The 25932-nt window shown below is 40.7% G+C and overlaps 1 protein-coding gene across 1 annotated transcript in view; it reads left to right on the top strand.

Annotated features, from left to right (window-relative positions):
- The window catches only part of DGKQ (diacylglycerol kinase theta), a 99719-nt gene that overhangs the window by 60168 nt on the left and 13619 nt on the right, over positions 1 to 25932 (top strand). Inside the window, exons 8-18 of the mRNA XM_064438008.1 lie at positions 4565 to 4665; positions 6148 to 6371; positions 7200 to 7290; positions 11101 to 11155; positions 12279 to 12340; positions 12610 to 12760; positions 13622 to 13660; positions 15307 to 15422; positions 22234 to 22385; positions 23737 to 23885; positions 24481 to 24662. Of these exons, the coding sequence (XP_064294078.1) occupies positions 4565 to 4665; positions 6148 to 6371; positions 7200 to 7290; positions 11101 to 11155; positions 12279 to 12340; positions 12610 to 12760; positions 13622 to 13660; positions 15307 to 15422; positions 22234 to 22385; positions 23737 to 23885; positions 24481 to 24662 (1322 nt within the window). The remainder of the gene's footprint in view (positions 1 to 4564; positions 4666 to 6147; positions 6372 to 7199; positions 7291 to 11100; positions 11156 to 12278; positions 12341 to 12609; positions 12761 to 13621; positions 13661 to 15306; positions 15423 to 22233; positions 22386 to 23736; positions 23886 to 24480; positions 24663 to 25932) is intronic.

A 25932-nucleotide genomic window follows, 5' to 3' on the forward strand; every position in this document is an offset into this window, starting at 1 on the left:
AGAAGAGCAGACAACAAAGGCAGTTTGAATGAAAACAAGTACTGAAACTTGGATGAATGTTTTTATTCTCAGATGGTTGTCTGCCCTCTGGATTGCTAGAGAAAACAGTAGAGATTTTGATAATGTTATGAAAGTTCATACTCAGAACATTGGCTGTGCTGTCAGTAACCAGTGTTTGATGTGTTTTCTCAAAGTGTGTTAGCCCTAAAGAAGGTCACCCAGGACACTGTGTCTTTCTGTTAAAATTTGTCTGTGCTAAAGTCACCATGGAGATCACTCTGACAGAAATCTGTTTCTAAAAGAACTTCACTTTTTCTGACACTAATCCGGCGGTGTTTAAAGGATTGGATCGCTTTCATGTGTGCTATAGTCTCAATGCAGTGACAATAGAGTTTCAAGAATATTTTAGAAGTGAGAGTTGATGATATTTAAATGTTCCTTATATTGTGACTAAAAAACCAACTGACAACAGGCACAACCACTAAGTTGATAATTGGAAAACTGAAAAGCCAAATCCATCTGGTAATACTACTCTTAGTATTAAAAAAAAATACTTGAAAGGTCCTGACGTATCATATATCCCACACTCGCTTCTCCAGTAGAATAATTTACTCTCCATTGCTGTAAAGAGTGTACATTGTGTGATTGTTTTTCTTAAAAGGATGTTGTAAAAGGTTGCAGCTAACTCCTCTCAAAAGAGTACTTAAGGAATAATCACATAGAGAAGAAGTCAGAGCTGTGCTTCCAAAGCCTATTCTTCTTGACAGGCTCCAGAAGTAAACCTGCAAACCAGAAGCACAGAGACTTGTCATATGGTAGATACCATTTAGAAAGGCAATCATTTTGCTTCTTCAATTTGACTTTGATTTAGGATTTCAGTTCTTTTGTTTCCTGCTTAAGCCCTTTCTGCTTTCACATCAATGCGCAACTGGAAACCAGTAACAAGTGGTGTCCCTCAAGGGTCCCCGCTGGGACCAGTGCTAATTTTTTATCTTCATCAGTGACAGATAGTGGAATTGAGTAAACCCTCAGTAAGTTTGCAGATGATGCCAAGCTGAGTGGGGCAGCTGATTTGCTATAGAGAAGGGATCCATCCAGAGGGACCTGGACACACTGGAGAGGTGTGCGTGTGAGAACCTCATGAGGTTTAACAAAGCCAAGTGCAAGGTCCTACACCTGGGTCAGGGTAATCCCCAGTATCAACACAGGCTGGAGGATGAAGGGATTGAGAGCAGCCCTGCAGAGAAGGACTTGAGGCTACTGGTGGATGAAAAGCTGGACATGAGCCAACAATGTGCGCTTGCAGCCCAGAAAGCGAACCAGATCCTGGGCTGCATCAGAAGCAGCGTGGCCAGCAGGTTGAGGGAGGTGATTCTGCCGCCCTGCTCCCCTCTGGTGAGACTCCTCCTGGAGCACTCCATCGAGCCCTGGAGCCCTGAGCACAGGAAGGACACGGAACTGTTGGAGCGGGTCCAGAGGAGGCCACAAAAATGATCTGAGGGCTGGAGCACCTCTCCTGTGAGGACAGGCTGAGAGAGTTGGGGTTGTTCAGCTTGGAGAAGAGAAGGCTCCAGGGAGACCTTATTGCATTCAGTACTTAAAGACAGTGTATAAGAAAGAAGGGGGAAGGCTTCTTAGTAGGCCCTGTAGTGAAAGGACAGGGTTTTAAACTGAAAGATGGTAGATTTAGATTGGACATAAGGAAGAAATATTTTATGATGAGGGTAGTGAGACTCTGGAACAGGTTGCCCAGAGAAGTTGTGGATGCCCGTCACTGGAAGTGTTCAGTTTCAGGCTGGAGGAGGCTTTGAGCAATCTGATCTAGTGAAACATGTCCCCATGTCCATGGCAGAGTGTTTGGTCTAGATGATCTTTTAAGGTCCCTTCCAATGCAAACTATTCTATGATTCTATAATCTTGTTTGTTCTGTTTGTGTCTGTCTTTGTACAAGCATCGCTTGTACAGGCTTCTCTTCACAGAGTCACAGCATGACTGATGTTGGATATGATGTTGGAGTTTATCTAGGCCAACCCCCTGCTCAAGCAGGCTCAGTCAGAACCATTTGTTCAGGGTCATGTCAAGTCAGGTTTTGAGTATCTCTGAATATGGAGACTTCACAGTCCTCCCTGAACAACCTGTTCCAGTGTCACAGCTACCAAAATTAAAAAAAAAAAAGGTTTTTTTTCTTAGGTTTAAATGTAATTTCTTGTGTTTCAATTTGTGCCTGTTGTCTCCATCTGTTCACCTTTACAGCCTCCCATTAGTTACTTATATACACATGGATAAGACATGCCCCCCTCCCCGATCCTTCATTCTGCAGAATGAACACTCCCAGTTCTCTCAGCCTCTCCTCGTATGAGATGCTCCAGTCTCATCATCATCTTCATTGGCCCTCCCTGCATTCACTCCAGTACATCCATGTCTTTCTTTTACTGAGAGTCCAGGACTGGGCAGAGCTCTCCCAATGAGGTCTCAGCAAGGCTAAGTAGAGGGAAATAATGATCTCTGTCAACCTGCTGGCAATGCTGTTGCTAATGCAGCTCAGGGTGCTGCTGGCCATCTTTGCTGTAAGAGAATGTTGCTGGCTTATGGTTAACTTGGTGTCTTCCATGACCCCTAGGCTATCTCTGCCAAGCTGCTTTCCAGCCAGTCAGACACCGGCTTGGGTTATTTTTGTAGAGGTGTGGGACTTGGCATTTCACTGTGTTGAACTTCATGAGGTCCCTGGTGGCACATTTCTCCAGCCTGTCAAGGTCCTTCTGAATGGCAGCATACCCATCTGGTCTAACAAGCACTCACTCCCAGTCTTGTGTCCTCTGTAAGCAGGCAGAGGATGTACTCTGTCTTTTCCAACCTTGATGATTCTATTTTCATCTTAAGCCATCAGTGAAGAGGGTAAATGATATTGGCCCCAGTATTGACTTGCAAGGCTACTTGACTAGTGACTGGCCTACAGCTGGACTTCATACTTCTTTGGACTAGCCTTTTGAGCGCAGCAGTACAGCCAGTTTTCAGTCCACTTCTCTCTCCACTCACCTAGTCTGTACTTCAGCCGTTTGTCTATGAGGCTGTTAAGGGAGACAATGTCAAAAGCCTTACTAAAGTAAATAAAAACAGCATGCAGTTTTCTCTCCCCCTATCCACCCAGCCAGCTGTCCTGTCACAGAAAGTTACCACTTTGGTTAAGTATCATTTCCCTTGATAGGTCTGTGCTGACTACTCTCATTCCTTGATATGTCTGAAAATGGGTTACAGGTTTAATTGCTCGATCACCTTCCTAGTGATCAAGGTCAGGCTGTCAGGCTGCTGTCATGCAACTTGTGGCCATTAGTGACATACCCTCATGGCCAAGACTTTTGCTCCAGCAGCCGCACAGCTCTTTCACAAAGGCAGGCCCTCCACAGTGGCCTGGGGCTTACCTGCTAACATGACTGGAGATGTGTTCTTCAGCCTCATCTGGCAGTTCACTTGTCATCCAGTTTTCCTCTTGGAACTCCTCTGCCGGGCCACCAGTTGAGCAATTGGCACAGTCTCGCTGCAGGCAACAGCATGGCAAATGACCTTGTTGGAGTAGGATTTGTCCATGAAGAGCAGTCATATCTGTTGTAAAGCATGGGCTCCCTGGGGAGTGCATGAAAGAACCTGCGAAACTGGCTCATCAGGTCTTTTCATAAAGATCCGATCAGGAGAGGACAGAATGTCTGTCTTGTTGGAATCTTCTTTTTGGTTTGGATTGATTAACTTCATTTCTTTCCATAGGTGGTAAGGACACACTTATCAGGCTGATAATGTTAATTTGTTTCTAAAACCTCTAAAACTGCCTGTTCTATGAGAATTTGGTTGCACTTTGCTATTGCTCTTCAAATAGTTGCTTAAATAAGAGAGAAGCTTTGTCATGCTGTGATCTATACCTGACTGAGTCTTAACTCATCTTTGTGAAAGGTGAACCTGGAATCCTTAACTCTTCACCCATTCCAAGATGTCTGTACAGCAGCCTGGTTTGAGCATGGATTTGATAAGGCTTTAGTGAAATGAAACACAGCAAAGGGTTAGTTCTTCCTTTGCCGTACCTTCTTTCTTCTAGTTTTAATGTTATTCCTGTATTTTCTCCTGTTGTCAGTACAGTTAACCAGGTTCTTTAAGGACTTTCTTTGGAAGGATGCTCTCAGAACCAGCAGTGCTTTGGGAACTGTTCTGAAGGTGATGCACTCTGTCACGATCTTCAGGTTGTTGAACTCACCAGTAATAAATGCAGTCTTGAATGGTGAGGATGAAGAAGTGATGACATAAACAGTATAGTTATATATAAACAGTTATATCAAAAGTCAGGATAAAACTATGATTACTTGAAGTACTCCTCCTGCTTTCCTCTGTAAATGTACCCCTGTTTTAAATGAAGAGTAACAAAACAAAACTAAAAAGATTCAGCCTGAAAGCTTGTGATGAAGAAACGGTTCAGTTGGTTAAAAGCAGGTTTTTAATAGTTCCATTATATGCGTCCTATTCAGGTAGCTTTATGATTTGAGGGGTGTGTTATTGAAATACAATAATTGTTTTCATTCAGGTAAACAAACATTAAAGATATTTGATGGGAATGATGCAGTGAAACGCAATCAATTTCGACTGATTTCAGTACCAAGGATTGCAAAAAATGAAGAAGTTGTGGTAAGATACCCGGTGAAGGTCAATATTCCAGTGTGATAAAGGGGCATATGCTTGTGTATTACAATAGTCAAAAGCTTTACAAATGCAATTCAACAACAATAAAATCTGTAAATGGGCTATAATGTTACAATGTAATTTGACTTCTTCACGTAGTACTCTTACTTTAGTGCTGGCCTACCTATCTATAGCATAATGGGGACCACAGCGTATCACATGCTAAGCACATGTTAAGCATTCTCCTTCCCTGTGTGACACTGAAGACTGATTTTACTGTGTGAGCAGTACTGGATAATTAGCTGCTTAGATCTTGCTCCTCTTCTATAATATTTAGTGGTTTGACGTTTACCCTGGACAGCCACTGCTATTGTGTTCAGTTAATCGGCTTTCAGGATTGAAGCATGTCATAGTTGCCCCCACTCTGTGGCTGTGAAAGTAATGAATTATCAATCACATAGTGGCCAATCCCTAGCTTTTCCAATGCTCCATCGGGCTCAGTAATAAATCAAATGATCTGTAAAGATCTTAATTTAACAGGCTAGCAGAGACCCCATGCTGTACAGAAATGAAGCCCAGAAGGTGTTGTACAGCAGAATTGAGCATGGTGAGGACTCAGAGTCCTCAGAGGACTTGGCACAGAAGCCTGGAGAATTTATTGCATCAGAATTTTGACAATTTAAACCTACAGCTTATTTAGATTTTTATCGTGTTATTGTGCTCAAAATCAACAGGAGTTTTGAAATGGTTTGTAGTGTTCTGCATGTCAAAGATCTTCAAGGAAAATTCCGTACAGTGCTGAAAACACTTTTATTTAGACGTGCTACTTTCCTTTCAAGCACATTTTGTCAGGCTGCTGCTTATTATACCAGGGCAGATTAATACCAGTTCTCATAAGAGACTTACTGGGCTGTATTTGCTGCAGTGTCTGTATTAGCAGAGGTGCTGTAGGCATGGGCCAATAATGGTTGTAAAACTCCTGTGACTGCTTGCATCTTCCAAGGACAGCCCTTACCTTTCCTCTTCACAGGTGTGTGGGTTCAGGGCAGCCGTATGCTGAGAAGCTCACTAATTTTCAGCAGCCCCTTAGTGCGAGAAGATTGAATATGCAGAGTTGGGCACAATCAAGTGTAAATTACCATTTTTCTTGTGGAGTAAATTTTGCATGCAGTGAATGTAGCTTTACTGTTGGTGAATTTTTACATTTGATCTGTGGAGTTAAAATGACTATCACTTGACAAAAATACCGTGGTCTGTGTTCAAATTCATTGATATTTCAAAGTCTTTTTTTGTATCTTCCACTAGAATTTGTGTTCAAAACTTGCTCTTTTTTTGTTTTTTTTGCCATTGTTATTTATCTACTGTTCTGCGTTTAAAACATGCGTTAAAGGTTGGTTCCATAAGTAAGGTATTTATAAACGTCTATGGGTATGCAGGTATTAATGGTGCCTTTTCAAGAAAATGTTAATTTATCTTACTGCGTTGTAGGAGGCTGCTCTGAGGGCATACTACATAAATGACGACCAGCAGGAGTATGAGCTTCAGACCTTTACGCAGCAGGCACTGCTGTCTGATGATGTTATCAACAGGAACGATGCTGCAGAGGACAGCAACTTGGGCTCAGTATTCCGCGAATCCATTCCTGAAGCTTGGATCATCAGAGCCAAACCAAAGGATGAGGAAGTGATCAGAATTTATCCTGCCTGGCTGAAGTGAGTATTTTCCTCCTTTATCATAAAGTTATTCTGCTTGGCTACATTTGCCCTCTGTAGCCTAGCCCAGTGTGTTTCAGTTAGTGAAGTTGCCCAAGTATAACTGAGAATGTAGTTTCTTTTTCTGTATTTCTGGCAGCATCTTTGTAATTTTCTGAATGAATAATATACATATTACTCATTTCCATGCATGGAAACGTGCTTCTGGGTTTCTTTACATGCATGAAACATACTGTGCAACTTGTGCAGTTCTATTATAGTGCATTTGGCCAACAAGATGCATCTTTACATTAACTGCATCTGTAAACAAATAATGACATACACGTGTCACTTGAAAGCTTTATAGTTTTTTTGAAGAAATATTAAGTAGGAATAATTCAGTGTAACTTCTGATGTAAGAATAGGAGGAAAAAATAAAGAAAAAAAACCTGTTCCATTTACCACTGAGAAAATACACATTTTAAGCATATTTAGCAGTGGGAACAAGAACTATTCATTTCTTAAGAGCAGTGGGATGAACTTTAAACACTTGTTTATTTCACTCGTGAAACTATCTTGCCAAATTTTATGAAAGACTTGTAGGTAGTTCTGTGTGTAGGAAGAAACTAATTTGCAGTGCTACAATTGTAGTGACCTGTTCCTTGAGGTGAGAGTCTTTGCATGTTTATGGGGCTAATATTGCATCTGCCACAAGCCTCAGTGAACAACTTCCTTCAACTGATACAAATTTCAGCCTACCCCCATAGAAAATTTGCGACTTAAGTGAAAAAGGTACGCAGAGTATAGGTCAAATGATTGTCCTAAATTAAGTATTTATTTTCTCTTTAGGGTGGGAATGGCATATGTTTCTCTACGAGTAAATAAGCATAGCACTACGCAGACTGTGATCAAAGAAGTGCTTCCATTACTTGGAAGGCAGGTAAACGGAAGATCATAAGCATGTCCATATACCACCTGAGTGCCTCTGAAGTGGGATGTGTATGTTTTTCTCTTTAGAGACATTATAAACAGTCCATCTGCGGTTAATGTGAACATTGTTAATGTTTGGTAGATGATCTCTTGTGACTGGTATGATGCTCAAGACTTTCTGTAGTCTTGATGGTACACCTGCTTCCTCTGTACTGGAAGTTACCATTAGCTTTCCTGGGTCAAGCAGATTTACTTGTATGAACACAATGATTCCTGGCTTGTGGTATATTTTGGGGTTTTTTTATGTCCTGAGATATTTAAAATGGACTTGTATGTAACTACATTGCTAATCTTACCTTGTTGGGAAACTGGTAATTACTGTTAGGATGATCATGCTTGTCTCCTACTTCTTTGAGCTGCTCTGCAATGGAAATCATAGAATCATAGAACATCTCAAGTTGGAAGAGACCCATAAGCTCCTTGCAGGACTGCTTAAAACTAAACCATATGACTAAGAGCGTCATTCTGACAGGCTTGGTGCTATGACCCCTTCCCTGGGGAGCCTGTTCCACTGACTGACCACCCTCTCAGTGAAGAACTTTTTCCTAATGTCCAGTCTAAACTTGCCCTGACACAGCTTCATTCCATTTCCTCGTGTCCTATCACTGGTCACCAGAGAGATCAGCACTTCCCCCTCCACTGCCCCCCTTGAGGAAGTTATAGGCTGCAATGAGGGCATCCATCAGGCTTCTCTTCTCCAAGTTGAATAAACCAAATGACCTCAGCTGCTCCTTGCAAGTCTTGACCTCGAGGCCTTTCACCACCTTGGCTGCCCTCCTATGGACACACTCTTATAGTTTGATGGCCTTCTTGTATTGAGGCACCCAAAACTGCACACAGGACTTGAGGTGGGGCTGCCTCAGTGCAGTGTAAAGTGGGGCAATCACCTCCCTGGACCAGCTAGCTTGCTGTGCGTGATGCATCCCAGGACATGGTTGGCTCTTTTGGCTGCCAGGTCACACTGTTGACTCATATTCAACTTGCCATCAACCCAAAACCTCCAGATCTCTTTCCACAGGGCTGCTCTCCAGCCTCTCATCCACCAATTTGTGTTTTTAACCAGGATTATCCTGTCCCAGCACTTCCTCTTGTTATAATTTCATACAGTTGGTGATTGCCCAACTCTCTAGCCTATCCAGATCATTCTGTAGGGCCTCTCTACCCTCAAGGGAGTCCACAGCTCCTCCTAGTTTATTATCGTCGGCAAACTTACTTAATGTGCATTCAGTTCTTGCATCCAGATCATTTATAAAAACATTAAATAACACTGCCCTAAAATCAGGCTCTGGGAACTCCACTGGTGACTGGCCGCCAGCCTGATGTAACCCCATTTACTATAACCGTTTTAGTCCGACCTGTCAGCCAATTGCTCAGAGTATTATGGATTGTCTAGCTGTGTGCTGGGTATTTTACCCAGAAGGATACTGTGAGAGACAATACCAAAAGCTTTGCTAAAATTCAAAACCACCACATCCACTGGCTTTCCTTGATCAACTAGATGGGTGTTGTCATAAAAGGAAATTAAGTTGATTAAGCAGGACTTTACCCTTGTGAAACTGTGCTGGCTGTGCCCAATGACTGCATTGTCTCTCAAGTGTTTTTCAATAACTCCCAGAATAACCTTGTCCGTAATTTTACCAGGCACTGAAGTGCAACTGACAGGCCTGTAATTACTAGGGTCTTCCTTCTTACCCTTCTTGAAAACTGGGACCTCTCCAGACTCCCAAGACCACTGAAAAATAATGGAGAGAGGTCCCGCAATGACGTCGGCCAGCTGGGATGATGTACCCTGGGATGAATCCCATGGGGCCCCATGGATTTATGCACATCCAGCTGGAGCAGCAAGTCTCAAACAATTTCAGGATCAGCTGGGAGTTTATAATCCTTCCAGTCAAGGTCCTCTAACAAGAGGCTCCGGCAGGTCCCAGGGTCCATTTGCAGTGGTGAAGACAGAGGTGAAAAAGGCATTAAATGTCTCCACTTTGTCTGTGTCCCTGTTAATAAGGTCACCAACCTCATCAGGTAACGGACGAATGTTATCTCTGATCCTTCTTTTGATGTTAATGGATTTAAAAAAGCTCTTTTTGTTCCCTTCACAGTGCTGGCCAAGTTAAACTCTAATCGAACTTTGGCCACATGAATTTTCTCCCTACAGTGGTGAACAGCATCTCTGTAGTCCTCAAAGACTACAAGGAAAGACTCAAGACTGAATGCCACCCGCATTTTTTACCATCTGCATTCCTTCTCACCTCAGTGGAAATTAAAGATACATCTTGTAATCTTGTAGATGCACCTGTTTTCTGTGGAAGATGACGCTTTCTTAGCCTGCCTGTCTTTTTTACCATTGGTGCCAAGATAGCATGACTTTTAGGAAACATGTTAGTAGAATTTAAAAGTGTGCCAAGGCACTGGCAATCTGTCAGACACACAGGTGTGGAGGCATGAAGCTATAGCGTGCACATTTCATTCAGCAGTTGGGGATTGTGAGCACACTAGCAGATTAAGATGCTTCTGCTGTTCCAGGCAACAGCCACGCTCACAGAGGGCAACCACCGCCTTCTGTGGTTATTTACAGGGTACACAGGAACATGCATGTGGCTAGCTATCTGCAGTAGGTGACAACTGTAGATATTTGTCTATGTCAACAATAGCTATCTTATGCATGTAGCTTATTTTGCTACATAGGATGGTTCCAGGATTTTATTTCAGTCTGCTTCCTGAAGTGCTGTGGACCTTTTGACAAAATTTGGAAAACCTTGTCTGAAGTCCTGTCTCATAGGGAAAAAGCAACTGTCAAACAGGGTAGTCGGGTACTCTGTTTGGGAAAGATCTTCATCTCTCTCTATTTGGGAAGCTAGTTTTCTATTCTAAGAGACTTAATTCCTTGGCTTAATTGCAATTTCTCTGACATTTATAGTTTTTTAAAGGGTTTTCTCCTTTTTCTGTACAAAGATGCACATACAGGAACTCTGTTTTTAATATCCAGAATTTGCCTGTGCTGAAGACCTTCTCCAAGTTGCTGTCATCAAATTTCAGGCAAAGCAAAAGTAGGCAGCTGAGGCTTTTAACACCCCTGTTCATGACATGCTAAGCAAGATAATTTGTCCTCTGAGTCTCAAGGCCAAAAATTAAGATACTTCCTCAGTCTTCAGTGTTACATGTTTCCAGGGTTGCAGTAATCCTAGTAGATGGTTCAGCTCTTGGCTGTGCCAGCTTCTCTTGTCTAGCTGCAAGTGACTTGTGTAGTCCCTGGCGGTATAGTTTGGAGAAGTGACTGTGGCGCATATGAAGAGGGTTTTGTTCCATCAGTGCTGGTGGAGCGCCCCAGGAGATGGGGACTGGTCAGCCTGCTTTTGCCAAGCCTGGTTCCTGGGCCATCTTCTCAAAGAGCAGGTTCATTCCCAGTCTTGCACAGCTTTTCTGGAAGTCTACTCTGGAAATACCGTAGTTGAGCTGCTGGTCACTGAAGGGGTGTAGAGTTAACTGTGCTTTACAGGTGTCCCTTCACCATGGGGCTGCGAGGATGCAGACATAGTTAAGGGCACAGGAGCCGATGCCATGTGTGGGAGGCTGAGTGTGTAAAATGAAGATTATTCCGGGCTCGAGAGGAGTGGGTTAGGGGAAGAACATTGTGATTGAAAAACTCAGTGTTTCTAAATCATACTCTGTGTGAGCAGTGTATAACATAACTTTAATGTAAACATCTGGCAAAATGATATTTTATTCAGAAACTACATTTATATGTTACATCTTTTGGCAGATGGAGTGCCTCCAGAATTTCAAATTGGTGGAAGTGCTTATGGGCAGTAAGCAAGGTAAGTGAAGGAGCATTGGCCAAAGGTACATCTGTAACTGATCTTCTAGCTTTTATTTTGCCTTTTAACACAGTCACAGTTAATTTTTTAGAATAAATGCCTTCACAAATGAAACTTCCACATCATGTTGAAATACTTATCAGAAGTGATGTTGATTCTTTAGTTTTGTGTGTCCTGTGGGAATAAGATTCCCTTATCTTTCTTCATCATCACAGAAAGGTTTATTAGTGGTTTCTGGTGGGCATTGACACTTTGGCAAAGAGCCCTGTTTTGGGGAGCTGCCTTTAACTGACACAGTTTTCTTAATTGCAGTTATTTAGTAAAGGTTAATTGTAAAGTTCAGTTGGCTCCCTTCCTTCTCTCCTTTCCCCCTGACACTGCCCCCAAGAAGAGCAAATTCGAGTCCTGAGATAGTCCAAGGGGTATGTGTGCGCATTCTGAAGTACAGAAATAGGGAGTCCTAGCATTGCTCAAGAACTTAGTGATCGTGCAGGAGCTGAGCTGTTCTCCAAGTTCACACCCCTTTGTGCTTCATTATTTGTAAGGCTGCATGGAGACGTAAAGCCACTGAAGTAGTCTGATGGTGCCCTGGCCATACCCAAGGAAATAGCTCAAATACTGGCCTCATACTTTGCTTTCTTTGTGAGCATTATCAGTAAGTTGTTTTATAAGGTTATTGTAGCCTTGTGAATGTTGGTTGGTTTCTGATGCTTTGTTTTAAAGCATCATTTACAACCTCACTTTACCTGGAAGTTGTTACAATTGTTTTAATATTTTAATAAAATGCAGAAGTTGATTATTACTGTAGTTGTCAGGGAATGTAGTTTTAAAGTCTTCTGTCAAACAGTTAGCTTGTTACCAAAGTACTGCTTGTCTTTTGAGTAGCTTCAGGCTGTTTCTGTCTTTCTTCGAAGGAGAGCGGTGTTTAAGAACTGTTCAAAGCACCTACATGTTTTTTCTGTTGAATGATGAGTAGTTCAGGTCAGCATCATCCTTTATGTTAATGTTAGTTGTACGCAGAGTTATGAATTTTCCCTACATTTTTTGTATTGTTTTTGTTTCATTGAGCCTGATAATAGCTTACAATGCTTTCAAACATGATTAATGTTCTTGCTGTCTCTAGTTCAGCGCATGGTCTTGGACAACCAAGAACTGATTCTTAACAGACTCAAGGACATAAGAAAGGTAAATCTGAAAAAGAAATGTGATCCTTTTTTATAGCAAGTAGGGAGTCCTCTTTCTTACAGAAAAAGTAAGTAATCAGTTACACACACACACACCCCCCCCAACTGGCTCATCTGTAGAGAAGCTAAGTGCTTGGACTGAAGTTTGTTTCTGTTTGTGATATTCTCTAAGCATAGAGGACTTGATTGCTAAGTTCAGAACTATTTGGAATTTTGTTTCACTATATCTTTTTGCCAAATGTATCAATTTATTTTTCTTTATTTTGGTAGACTTCAATACGTCAGATGAATCAAACAAGATTTTACATTGTGGAAAACAGTAAATCCATTGTACGAGTAAATTTATTTGTTGGTGGCCTTCCACCTCAGCTTACCCCTGAAGAATATACAAATATTCTCAAGGATGAATTAGCTATCAAAAGTAAGTGAACGGGCATTTTGAGATACAGTCACTTGTGGAGAATAACATGTAGTAGCATCTATTCCTCCTTTTAATTATTTTTTTCTTAACATTTTCTGACCTTATTTGAAAAATCAGTCTGCCTTGTACTCTCATAGGGGGGGTTTTAATTCATTTTAACATGTTCATGGCTGCATGAGAGATGTGACAGCTCATTATTCACAGAATTATTGTTACATTATTTGAGCTATATGTGACCACACCATTTTTTTTTTTTTAGTGAAGAAGCGTCACTTTTTGGAAGTGAACCATACATACCTTACACCATTCAAACTATGGCAGTGCAGTTTAATAAAGGCAAGGAACATTAATGCACAGGGAATTAACCTCTGCCATTTTTTGCGTGGGCTGTCATCCATGTTGCTCATGAGCTCTGTGCGGGTCACAGAGAAGTATGAGCAGTGTGTGCACGCATATGGACAAGCACTCAGTGAAAAGGATTTATTTTTCTTTTTCAAAGAAGTGTAATTGGTTTTTCATAATATTCTTTCAACAGACATGTTCTATAAACAGTGTCAGGAATGCGTCATGCTTTTTGTTTCAGGAAACGAAGCATTTTTCCCTGTCTTTTATGTAACTTCAAAAGGAATTAAACCTTAAATGCCAGAGAGAATTCATAGTCACCTTTATGAAAATCAGTTTAGCTTTTCTAACTTGCAAAGTAAACTTTGGAGAGGGAAAATGTTAGCTGGAGGTTCTCCCTATATTTGTATAACTTTTAATATTTATTTATATTATATTTATGTAACTTTAAAAAATACTTTAAATATTTACTCTAACTGTACCCAACGTTTTATGTGTTTATATTTTTACCCTTTGCAGCAAATGTAGTATCTGTGAGTCATGTTTATCAAGCACAAGGTAAGCATTAAGATTTTTAGTCTTGCAGACAATGTCTATTTTCAAAACTTCAGTCTAATACTAGAGGCTCTAAGCTCAGAGTATGTTAGTCTTATCACATAAGCAAAAAGCCCTTCAAATAAAATGTAACATCTTGTATTTATGAAGAGCAGTGGATTAGTGTTACCTTATTAAAAAAAATTAAAAGGTTGGCTTCATGGTTAATGTACCAGAAAGTGGTAATATTTCATCATAATAATGAGTTTTGAAGTTGCACTTTAACTGAATAGTTCTAACACGACTGAACTGTTAAAAACCCTTCAAGTGCTCTCTCTTCATTTTGATTTCTAAAATACTAAAATTTGGTCCTGCTTTTGAACCTGATGGGATTGTTTCACGGTCACTGTTTCCTAGCTCAGTGTTAAGTGGGGGTTCAGTGGCTGGAAGTCTGAAGAAAATCAGTATGCTCATCTCTGTGTACAACCTTTGATCTGTTGCTTTGCTTTTGCTGTACAAATTTTATTTCAACAAGGTCAGAGAAGCAATGAGGCTTCTGAGAGCTGGAGCAGCAGTGGCTCTGGGTAGCTTTAGTGCAGTGGTCAGGTGGAGATCTGCCTCTGGTTAAACTTATAAGTACAAAAGATAAATTCCAGACTTTTAGGTGTCCATATCCAAGATATTTCATGTCCTTTGGCAGGCTTAACTTTCACATGACCACTAAATGAATCTTTCTGTAACATGATTTTGAAGAGTTCCTTTGTGTGTTTGCTCTCTCTGCGTGGCTAGTTAATACTGATTTTTCATAAGGAAATCCGTAAAGCGTTCAGATGTGCCTTCTCCTTTCATATTTGTCAATAGAGAATATAGGTGGGTTTGTGATACTCTTCTCGTGTCACAGCTTCATTTAACCAAGTTTACCTGCATGTGTTTTTTGAATGTTTTTGCTTGTATGTGATTTTTATTGTTCTTTGTGTTTTTTTCACTTTCTGAGTATTTTTGTGTTTCTGATAACTTCCTGACTCACACTTTTGTTTGCAGCCAGGTTATGTTACCAGCTTACATCTCATATGCTATCCATTATGCACTTTGCTCTTGTCCTGCCCTGTTTTCCTCCTCACTAAGGATCTTACTTTAAACTTGTCAGTATTTTTTTTTTCCTTTTGTGTTCCCTTCTTCCCCAACTTTTCCATACAGACCCTAAGCCAATATAAAAATCTTAAATTGATTCTCAAACCAGATCTTTGCTTGTAATAATTCTTACTGAGATATTGTCAATGAATGGAGCTACTGGATTTTTAATGAGATACAAAATGAAACCAGACACATTTGCCTCTTTTACATGAGGGCAACAGCCTCTTAGTTGTGATAAAGAGTATGGAAACAAGCCATACTTCTGAAGCCCAAAGGAATTCTTGAAATATGCATCAGTTCTGTGCTGCAGTTCTTGTCGTCAAACTGCTTTAACAAAAATCTGGGCTGTGTTTGGGGATATGAAGGAAGGCTTAAAAAACCAAAACAGTCCAATTCACCGATAACCAGCAACCAAAAGCATTGCAGAGTAACTTTTACTGAATAATGTCCTGAGTAAACTTTTGCTGTGATCTGATAACACTGGTTTCCTAATAATAATAGAAAATATAAAAAATAGTTCTGATGCCTCTTTACAGGAGCTGTTGTACTTGAAATTTCATGCTTTTCTGAAGCTGAAAGAATATATATGCTAGTTAAAGATACAACTGTCAATGACAAGCCTCTGAACGCCATGGTGATTCCTGAAGTTATGGTAAGAGATGGGTTTGAATTTAAAATATGTCATTAGAAGAGAAACAACGACCTTAAGACTTTTTCTGCTGGAAGTAAATGAAACTACGTTTTATTCAAAGGAGCCATACAGGGAGTTTCTGTCAGTAGTGTGATGAAAAAAACACTTGACAGGCTGTACTTCATGTATATGATACACTTCTGTGAGTTAAGTCACTTGTCCAGTTACTGCTGAGTTGTCAGGAATAACTATACAACTGTACAACTGCATAACTGAACAACTATAAAGGGGAGAAAACCAATTTTTTGTTCCTCTTTATTTCTTTCAATGATGAAAAAGTTCGGTGGAGTTTTAGTTTTACCTGGTGTGTCTTAAAATGCTTACAACATTGTTTTGGGGACTAAATGAGTTTCATTGCTAACCATAAGGTAAAGTAGTACTGCTTATCTTCACATTTACCGTATCTTCATTTCCCCCATTCTGTAGCAGAGGGAATTTGACATTGTTTAAATGCTGCATTGTGAATTTTAGAGGAAAATAGTCTTTTGAAAAACTTGGTGCAAGAGCCCTTTCACAAATTCAGGCCCAGTTCTGATTTCTTAATTTTTATGGTTACAAATCACTTCCCTATGAATCAGTTGGTTTAATAATAGGTTTCATGTTAACAACTCAGAATCACGGTGAAAAGAGGGAAATGGTTCACTGAGCAAAGTGATTTTTAGGCAGAATGCTGTTAAGTCCTGTCCAAAGGAGAATATAGGCATAGTTACTTTCTGCTGAGCCATTGTGTATCTTGCAGTTTCTGGAGTTTCATTATGGCAAATGAAGTGAGGGTCTTAGTCTGACTTCTTAGAACTTCACAAAAGGTTAAAAACTTAAAAATACATAATTAGTCAGAACTATGAAACAGCTTCAAATGGGAGGATCTCAAGTTCAATAGCCGTAGCTGCATATTTACACGCCTGCTTTTACCATTTAAAGAGTCCTGTACTTGTCAAAGTTATCCGAAGGCAAACTTTTCTTTTTCATATGAGCAGATACTAGTGGCAATGCTTACATGAAACTGGCAAGATTAGACAGTATCCTCCCTCCAAAAACATGAGTCTTGTTCTTATGAATTATGTTTTGTGAGATCCTTAGAAACTCTGCTCCCCTCTCATGCAAACTAGGTTTCAGAGTTTCTGTTATCAGAAAAGGAAGGCAGCATGAAGACGGGACTGCTTTTCATTGCTTGTTTTTGGTGGTTTTTAGGCAGATGTGTTAGGAGCCTAGATTCGGTGTGTGGTATGTGAAGTTGCACATACTCCACTCTATTGATGACATGTGTCTGGTTGTCTGACACTAGATATGTTTGAAGTGAACTTGTTGTTGCCAGGAAAATACAGCTAATGCTGTTACCTGATGCAAGATATTTTTTAGAAACTCCAGTTCAGGGGTCTGCTGGGGATGAACTTCTAATATGTAAGAAGAAGAGAGGAGCTGTACATGTGCACATACATTTTGTTTCCATTTCAGCACATAATGTTTGTATTTGGTCATCTCACTGAAATGAACCAAAAGTTAATCTAAATAATATTTCAAGTGTTGTTCATACATGCTTTGGACACCCAGCTTATGCCATTCACTAATTACCCAGGGTAAACTAATGAGTGATGGTTCACCCTACTTTGGGTAGCAATTGGACTAGGTGACCTCCTGAGGTACTTTCCAACCTAGATTATCTTTTTATCCTATGATACTGTTAGCCTTTGTTTATACTTTATATATGTGACCATTTAAATACAGCATCAGGAATTAAAAGGGATACAGGAACTGAGCACAATATTATATTTATGCTGTGTTCAGTATTTGTCTTGTGGGTGAAATAGAAAGAAATTGGAAATGAAGGGCTAATGTGTAGTCTTGGAAGAAGAATGGGTGATAAAACAAAGGCCACAGTGTTTTGGTTAATGAACAATTTTTCCGAATTGCAACTTAAATAAAAACCAAACCAACAAACCAAAGCAATGCTTCTTAAAAGTTGATAAAACACAGAAGTAAATTGGTGGTTAAAGGTTGCTAGTCCTTTGGTTTCTCCAGGTGAGAGTCACTTACTCAGTGTCTGAAATACCTTCTAAGGAGAAGGCCTAGTTCTAGTCTGGCATGGTCACATCTGCCAGAAGCAACTCATCCTTTTACTATCATTACTGAAAGGTTTGAATGCAGGTTTAGTTTGCACTAACTGCTTATTAGAAAGTCAAGCAATTAGTGTGATCAGATGTGTTGATCTGTTCTGCTGTTTCATGATCTCAGGCCTTTAAGAATTTAATCAAACACTTTTTCATTTCACAATATTCAAATAAAAATATTCTCTTTGCTGGATTGTGAAAAAAAAATACGGTCTCTTACAAAACTGTTTAGCTGCTGTGTGTAAGGACCTGCAGGGGCAGTTTGGTATCACTGTTTGGTAGCAAGTCAAGGTGAAAGATACTGCAGGGCTGAATCTTTTAACTGAAAGCTAATTTACCAGAACCCCTTTTGTAGTACTGGCAAACAAGGAAATCAGCAGAGAGTTTTATGAGGCCAATATCAGTCCTACTGACATGTTTTTGTGGCTTTATCACTAATGCCACATACCAGTGGAGTGCCCTCTGACGGTACTGTATTTAGGTTCCTTAAGAGTAGTAGAAGACAATGTGGGAGTTTCCCAAATGGGTGAAACTTTCAGTTTGATTCATTCTACTAATTCCTTACACAAATGTGTCCAACTTAAAAGCATGATAGTTTAATGACCCTCTTAGAAAGGTTACTTTCTACCCTCTTCCATTGCCACCATTCCCCAAAAAGTAAAGAAAAGGCTTAAGCTCCTGCTGCATTGACCCAGCTGCTGCTCTGGTTGTGTTGAGACACATTGCACATCATTCCTTTTCAGATGCAATGACTCCTTTCTGGCCAGGGTGGAGGAATTTTGTGCTAGGGTGTCATGAGTCCCTGCACATGGGGAGGTGCTGCAGACAGCCCACTTGCAAATGTTGAATTTTACTTGTCACTTAGTGATATCTGCAGTATCTGGAGACAGCCTACCACCCTGGAAGATGTGCCACGGCTATTGTGCTGGCAGGCCTGTGGCACAGAACACCTTGTTCTGTTTCATCATGAGATGTGATTACAGAGTACACTCAGGAGAAAGGGGATTAGCGTGGATTATAAACATCTTTCCCCAACCTGAAGCTGCATTGTGCTAATCCTGACAAATTAAGCAATTCACAGTGACTGTTGGAGTGTCTAAATCACAGGGCCTTCTTCAGCTGTCTCTAAGAAACAAGCAATAAACTCCTTCCTAAGAGCCAGCCAACATAAAACCCCTCTGCAGATTTCACTCCTCAAGCAGAGCACAGAAGCCAGGGCTGAAGGGGGAAGGGAGTCCTCATGCTGTGAGTCACACATCCCCTTCTGCCCAGTATAAACTCATTCATATGTCCCCACTGGGGCTTTATTAAGGGATTAAAAAAAATTCTGCAGCATAAGAGTGCTATTCTTGTGGCCAGAATTGTAATGGAGCATGTACTTTTCAGAAAGCAATGCAGCAGCTCTGCTGTACAAACTGTCAGAGTTTTTAACCCCTAATGAAAAATAACTGTTTTCTTAGAAGCTGGCCTATATCTAGGGATTTATCAGTGTTTCCTACTCCTTGAAGTTTGACGAAGAGTGATGATGGGAAGCAAGTTAACTGTAAGAATGAGCCCTTTCTAAAATACTTGTGTTTGTTCTAGATAGGTGTATTTAGTCCTAAATAGGTGTAGTTAGGGATTTACATTAGAAGATATTTCGACAAAGATGGTTTTGAGTGGTAGGACTGCTCAGTTTATACTACATACGGATATTTTGTTAGCTCCAGAAATTCTCTGCAGCTGCTTGTGAGTCTTGACAATTAGGAAATTTAGATAGCAGTTTTGTAGAAACTGTAAATACATATTTCCGACAATATATATTTACTTGGGTAAGATCTCATATGACTTTCCAAAACACAGCTGTACTTTTGAATGCCTTGGAGCGTACCATGCCTCAGAAATCATTGTGATTCCCTGAAGTTCCTTGCGAATTATTTTAGTTATTTGGTTTTAAACCCACTGTGTTAGAACTTGCCTGTAAAAGCAAGTAATATAAAACATGTGTTCAACATGTCACTTCTAAATGTCCAAAGCCAGTATTTTGAGAACCTGATTTCCTGAAGAAAAGAAGGTAATAAAATGTTCTTGTCCACATTCAAGTAAGGTATTTGTTTGACTTGAATGTTGGGCTGGTTTCTTTTCTCTCATTCTTTTTTTAAAAAGTTTTTGTTTACTTTGAGCTGCAGAACTAAATATTTTTTCTATTATCCCATATTCCCCCTTTTTTTAAACCCCAGAAGTTTCCGGGCATTGGACCAAGGCTGAGATTTCAGATAGCCTGTACTGTTCAGAAAGCTGAAATGACTGGTGATGAAATTCAGGTAGTAAAAAAGCTTTGAGAAGGCAGAAATAGGAAGTAGTCAGGTGGGAAGGTAGAGCAGGGTAGAAGCTGGAACATGGAGTGCAGGAAGGAAACAGTTTGCCCTGTTACCCCATGGGATGTGGTGGTTCCTTTCAGAGCTGCTCTGCATTTCATTGCTTGTGGGATTTTCGAAGGACCATCCATAATGGGATATGGCAGATGACGGTGCAGGAACTGATGGAGTAACGAGAAGGGCTTTACTCCTGGAAGAGCCAGAGCTCTGCGTACTATTTTTATTAATGCCTGTGATGGCTTGAAGGGAGGAAATTCACTTCTGTCGTTGGGATGTGTGGATCCTTGAGCTGTTGACCTTACAACTCAAGAAGGCCTTCATTTTTGTGACAGTGGCATGCATTGTTTTCCTTAGCCTTCCTTTGCCGGCTATCCTTTCCATGTGCTTAAACAGAAATAAGTATATTACCCTTGTTGTCTGTTGGCATGCTTTGAATAATTGCTTCCTCTTTTCCAATTAGCCCTGAATATGGAGGCAAGAGGTGTTTTGACCTAGCAGTCATCAGGATGTAGCCTGAAGGTGGCTGTTCTGGAGAAACCTACGTGGACAGCTCTGCAGCCTCTGTCTCACCAACCTAGTTGTTTTGCCAGCAGTGAAACCTTTCCAGTAAAACAAAACTTTGAGGCTCTTCTGGCTGTTTGTCAGCCAAAAGAGCCCTTGTTTGGCTCATTTTTTTTTCGAGAAAACATATGTATCTTCAAATTGAATGTCTCTAGTGGAATCTAAGGGACAAGGAAGTGTGTTCCTGCTCCACCAACCTTCTTACCTGCTTAGGGTTCCTCTTCCTGTTGTGTTTTCTGTTTGTGCGTGCAAGTCACACTGGATAGAAGAGGGCATTTCTTATGCAGGCAGTGCCACAGAGGAGAAAGATTTTTATGTGTTTCTTGGTATCTTGACACATCGGGCAGGGTGTGACTTGCAGAGGATTGGCACTCAGTCCTTTTAGGAAAGCAAAATTTGAGGAGATATCTCAAAGACTGGGAAGCCCCAAATGATAATTTGCTTTTAAGCATCCAGATCAGCCCACAGGTAGACAATGGTCTGGGGTATCTCGTCATCAGACTCCAGTTTGCTTCCTCACAAAGCTAATCATTAATTTCTCCTTTCTTCACCTTAGTTCATGTGCTCTGGTAGTTGCGTAGAGGGTGGCTGGCGGCCTCTCTCAGTGCTCTCTCCTCCCCTCTGTAGCTGTTGGTATCTCTCCGCACGTTTGCATGCTGCGGTCATGCTGCTGCCTCACCCTGACTCATTCCTGTCTAAACTGACTTATATTTAGCACTGCTGTTCTGTTCCCTGGATCCATCCTGTCAGCTGCCTGACAAATTGCTGTTCCCTGAATGCTGTCCAGTTTGTAAACACAAATTACCACGATTTAGGGACTGTGGCAAACGTTTCTGCTTTGAAGCGCGCTCTTTGAAAGGCCAAAAAGGGCTTTTCTGGCATGTACCTGCCCCGCAGCCCTGTGGCAGGATAGATGAAAGGTATCCTGGTGTTTTCTGATCTTTCTAGAACTGTTTACAGATTGTTTCATGGATTTACAGGCTGGCTGGCTGAAAAGCAGTCCCAGGGCGTGCTTCTGGTGGCTGGAAGTTTTGACCTCCCCTGAAGCTGCAGATACCTTTCCCTGCAGTCCCTGTAGTACCTGGTAAATCCCTCCTCTGCCATGTGCAGTGGTTCCTTTGGAGTGGTTTCTGGATGGTTACCAGGCTCCCCTGCAGCACAGTCATGCTTTGAGAGCCCTTTCAACAGCAGCTTCAGAAGAACCGTGAGGATCAAAAGATACTGGCACCAAATCCTCCTGATGAAAAATTTTAAATACATATTTTTGGAAGAAGCTTTCAGCCTCTTATTTCTTGGGGAGAGGCATGCCATTGTTTGCCCAGACACCCTCACTTTGCCCTTGTAAATGAACATATAGTCTAAGACAACCACAAAACTTAAATATTCGGCGGTTTTGGGAGGTGTTCTCTGATTGCAAGCAAAGTGTTTGAATAGTGCATGAGTCTAGAAGGTACCTTATCTCTCACACTATTCTTTGGCACGGACTGTTTACTGAAAATATATAGGAAGGACTGCTTACAGTGCCTTTGTTTTTAACATTAGGCTCAACTCCGTAGTTGGAGTGGGTTAAGGAAACTGTTCCAGGAGAAACAGCTAACCTGACCATTGGCTGAACACTGAATCTTTTTGTTTATTGAATCTAGATTTTTTTTTTTACTAAGCATCAAGGAAGCATCAGGAAATACATCAGAGATGCAGTAGTAATTTTCCTGCCTTGTCATGGTTTTGTCTAATCCTTTCTTTCAGGCTTCCAAGTTACCACAGAACTGCTGCCCACTTCTTGTATTTGTGAATCCAAAAAGTGGTGGTCTAAAAGGTCGAGATCTGCTGTACAGTTTTAGAAAACTGCTAAACCCACATCAGGTCTTTGAACTTACCAATGGTGGCCCACTGCCTGGGTAAGTTGTCATATTCTTTAAATTTTTTAATTTGTGTTGTTAAATTATTTTTGGAAAGGATGGCTCATATTCACTTGTTCTGAAGATATAAATTGCTTCTGTTCTGTGCCTGAAGACCAGAGCAGTGGATCACTTCTGACTGTGAAACAGATTTAAACTTTGAGGTTCTCTAAAGAAAAGAGAACAGAGTAGTTCCTGATGTATATGCTTGTATCAAGTCTAATAGAGTCCAGTCCTGGGAAAGTCATATGCACTTTATGATAGCACAAATATAATAACTATTAAAAATAAGATTTTATAATCAAATGGGGATGGAAAGAGAAATGTCAGATTGTCCAACAAGGGCTCAGTTTTGCTTTTATTTCCTCTGACGTTTCATAGGAACTAATAGGAAAGTATAATAAAATTTTCTATCTTGACTCTTCAAACTTGGCCATAATTGTAAAATTAACAGGGCCTGCCTGATCACAGCTGCAACATTTCTAAATACAAGGAACAGAACATAACGTGCTCATAGGGAGGCAGGAACCAATTACTTGATTTAATCAACACCATTTTGTTACTAGCTTCATAAAACTGAAGGTGATGGTTGTAGCCTACTCAGAGTAGCCTCGTTCCTTCGACACTGCTTAAGCAAAGAACCATCATGGCAAGCTCTTCAAAACAAAGCTTTTGTGGGGAAAACGCAGCTTATGCAGGAGGCAAGAAAATTAAGCTGCACAAATGAAGTTTTTAGTCAAACTGTATAATTCTGTTGTCCTTCTAATGCAGTTCAAGCTGCAACTTCAGTAACTCGTTCATTTTGTTTTGCCTGTGGAATACTTCTGTAGCTTTATGGCAAAATGCTTCTACTTGTTCATTGCTTCTTGTACAATGGGAAATAAAAATTTCTTTGCAGAATGTCTCTATATGTAGAATGAAAAGCAACGAAAGGTAAGAGCAACCAGGAAAATAGTACTGTGAAGAAGAAAATGTACTATGAGCCCTGTGACAAGTAAAAAAAAAACCGAAAACCACTAATCAACACCTCCACTAGGCTTTAGAGAGTTATAGATGTTCATACTGAAATTATGAACAGTTAGATCCTGGTGTCTTTGCTGAAAAAGGAAGTGATAAACAGTTTAACTCTAGCTGTGAAGAATCTTAGAAGAATGTCGTTTTCACTCTTTTTAAACAGCTTTATCTAGAAGTTCCTATTTTTCCATTCACTTTGAAGTTGATCCTGAAACTGATGGAAAGGGGGGCAAATCCAATAATAATGTGTTATCTTAAATAGAACATTAAGAGGCTTGACTTTTCCTATACTGTGTTGTAACATTTCTTTTCCCCTTTGTTTTGTTTCTTAACGGAGGTTTCACACATTCTCTAAAGTCCCCTCCTTCCGCGTGCTGGTGTGTGGAGGGGACGGCACGGTGGGCTGGGTCCTTGGTGCACTGGAGGAGACCAGGCACAAGCTGGTGTGCTCAGAGCCCTCGGTTGCCATCTTACCGTTAGGAACAGGTGAGAATCACAGCAAGCACTGTTCTTCTGAGGGCAGAAGTCCTCCAGAAGGTTTATCTTTATTTATCCATCTGACAAACAACTCAGCTTTGCAGCAGAAATGCCATCACTCAGTTCTGGCCAGTGCTGGAGAGCAAATGCAATATCAGCTTTTCAAGGAAATGTCAGTCATGCTTTCTGAAGCAAAAAGGAGCAGCAGGGGTGTTGGTATGGGTGTGTCCGAGTGGGCAGGAATTGGAGAGGGCAAAATATTCTCCCCCTGACAACCATAGGTGCATCAGCCCTTACTGTACACCAGTGAACTCAGCTGCCTCCTAACTTCTCAACTTCCTAACAGGTTTTCTATCACTTTCTTGAAAACTTTTCATATAAGACAGCATATCTGTGTGTGATGCTAAGCACACATGGAACCACAACAGCACTTAGATATTTTTTTCTGCTTGTTAACTTTTCAGTCCAATCTAACTACTTCCCTGACTTGTTTGGAGCACCTTGGTGCAATGTGGCTTGTAAAACAGGGCTGGTACACTTATTCATGCTTTTAGCAAACTTATGAAAATGCAGTCATATTCTGGGGTTCTTCATTGTTGCTCAGGTAATGACTTAGGGAGGGTCTTGCGCTGGGGAGCTGGCTACAGTGGAGAGGACCCCTACTCAGTTTTGATTTCCGTGGATGAGGCGGATGATGTTCTTATGGATCGTTGGACTATCCTTTTGGATGCAGAAGAGCCAGCTGAAGGTGCAGAGAATGGCGTTGCGGAACCTGAGCCTCCAAAGGTATGCTGAGCACTGTAGGAACTGTTGTTCTAGTGACAACCACAAAGAAGATAGATAGTAATGTAGTTTTATCTTTCATTGCTCACCTGTCTTGAGCTTGGGCCTTACTGAGCTATTCCTTAGCATACATCTGGATCCAGTGCTTCAGTTGTGGACTGGTTGGCTGCAGAACAGACTTCATAACTGTGTGGCAAAAACTATCTGATAGAGAATTTATGAAAAGATTGAAGTGACAATGGCATACCTGTTTCTTCCTGTTGGAAAGAAATTTAATTCTTGAATAAGAAAAGCTTTTTGAAGGGGTGCCAAACACTTTCCAGAGCACTTGTGAAACTAGACTGTCAACCAAAAAAAAATCCCGCCCCAAAACAGTACTTTCATCTTTCCTTTGACGGTTTAAAAAATGACTGTTGAGTTGCTAGCATTTGCAGGAAATAAATCCTTCTGTCATCTTACTGCCATTGCATGTCCATATATGTGGCATCTGCTTTATTTTTTTGGAGTGAAACTCCTTGTCCCTTGGTTCATATTACTTGTTTCTGTTAGGAAGATAAAAACGTTTGTTTTAGATGGTGACTTCAGAGCTTTGTGTGAATCCTGGTTCTGTTTATCTTCAGACAAAACAAAGAAATCGGGCAAGGGGATGGCAAAAAGAAAGTAGGAAATTGTAATAATGGTATCAGTTGTCTAAGATTTTAGTCCAGTCGCTGGAAAATCCTAGCCATTATATGTCAGTTGGAGGATTTAAGTTGCTTAGATTCCATCTGGTTTTGACTTGTGGAGACAGGGGTTGATTTTTCACTGACTGCCTAATCTGTTTTTAAAGGTGAAGGGTGGGAGAGTGAAGGACTAGAATAGAAAAGCTACGGAATGAATTGGCATGCCAAGAAAGAATTAACCTCAGAAATGGTTGAAATCTGTAGAAACTTGAGGCTGACATATAGGGAGCTATTTAAAATGCAGCTGAGTAGGTGAAGTCAAGTTCTTCACTCATCTAGCATAAGCTGGTCACCTTCCGAAGTAAGGAGGAGCATCTTCACAATGATGTCATGATAAATCCATGGCTGATGCCAAAAATAATAGTGGCATTAGTGTTGAGCAACCTGTGTACTTGTTGCATAGAACTGCTTTGAGAAGTTTTGTTGTTTTTATTTCTGCCTTATTGTGCTTGTTACTTGCAATTAAGATTAAATTTTGAACTTTCTGATACTTTGGAAATAATGACAACACATGTCAACAATTGTCTGTACAGCTCTATTTTTAGGGCAGT

Source organism: Phalacrocorax carbo, chromosome Z, assembly GCF_963921805.1.
Source record: "Phalacrocorax carbo chromosome Z, bPhaCar2.1, whole genome shotgun sequence".
In the NCBI taxonomy this organism is placed as follows: Eukaryota; Metazoa; Chordata; class Aves; order Suliformes; family Phalacrocoracidae; genus Phalacrocorax; species Phalacrocorax carbo.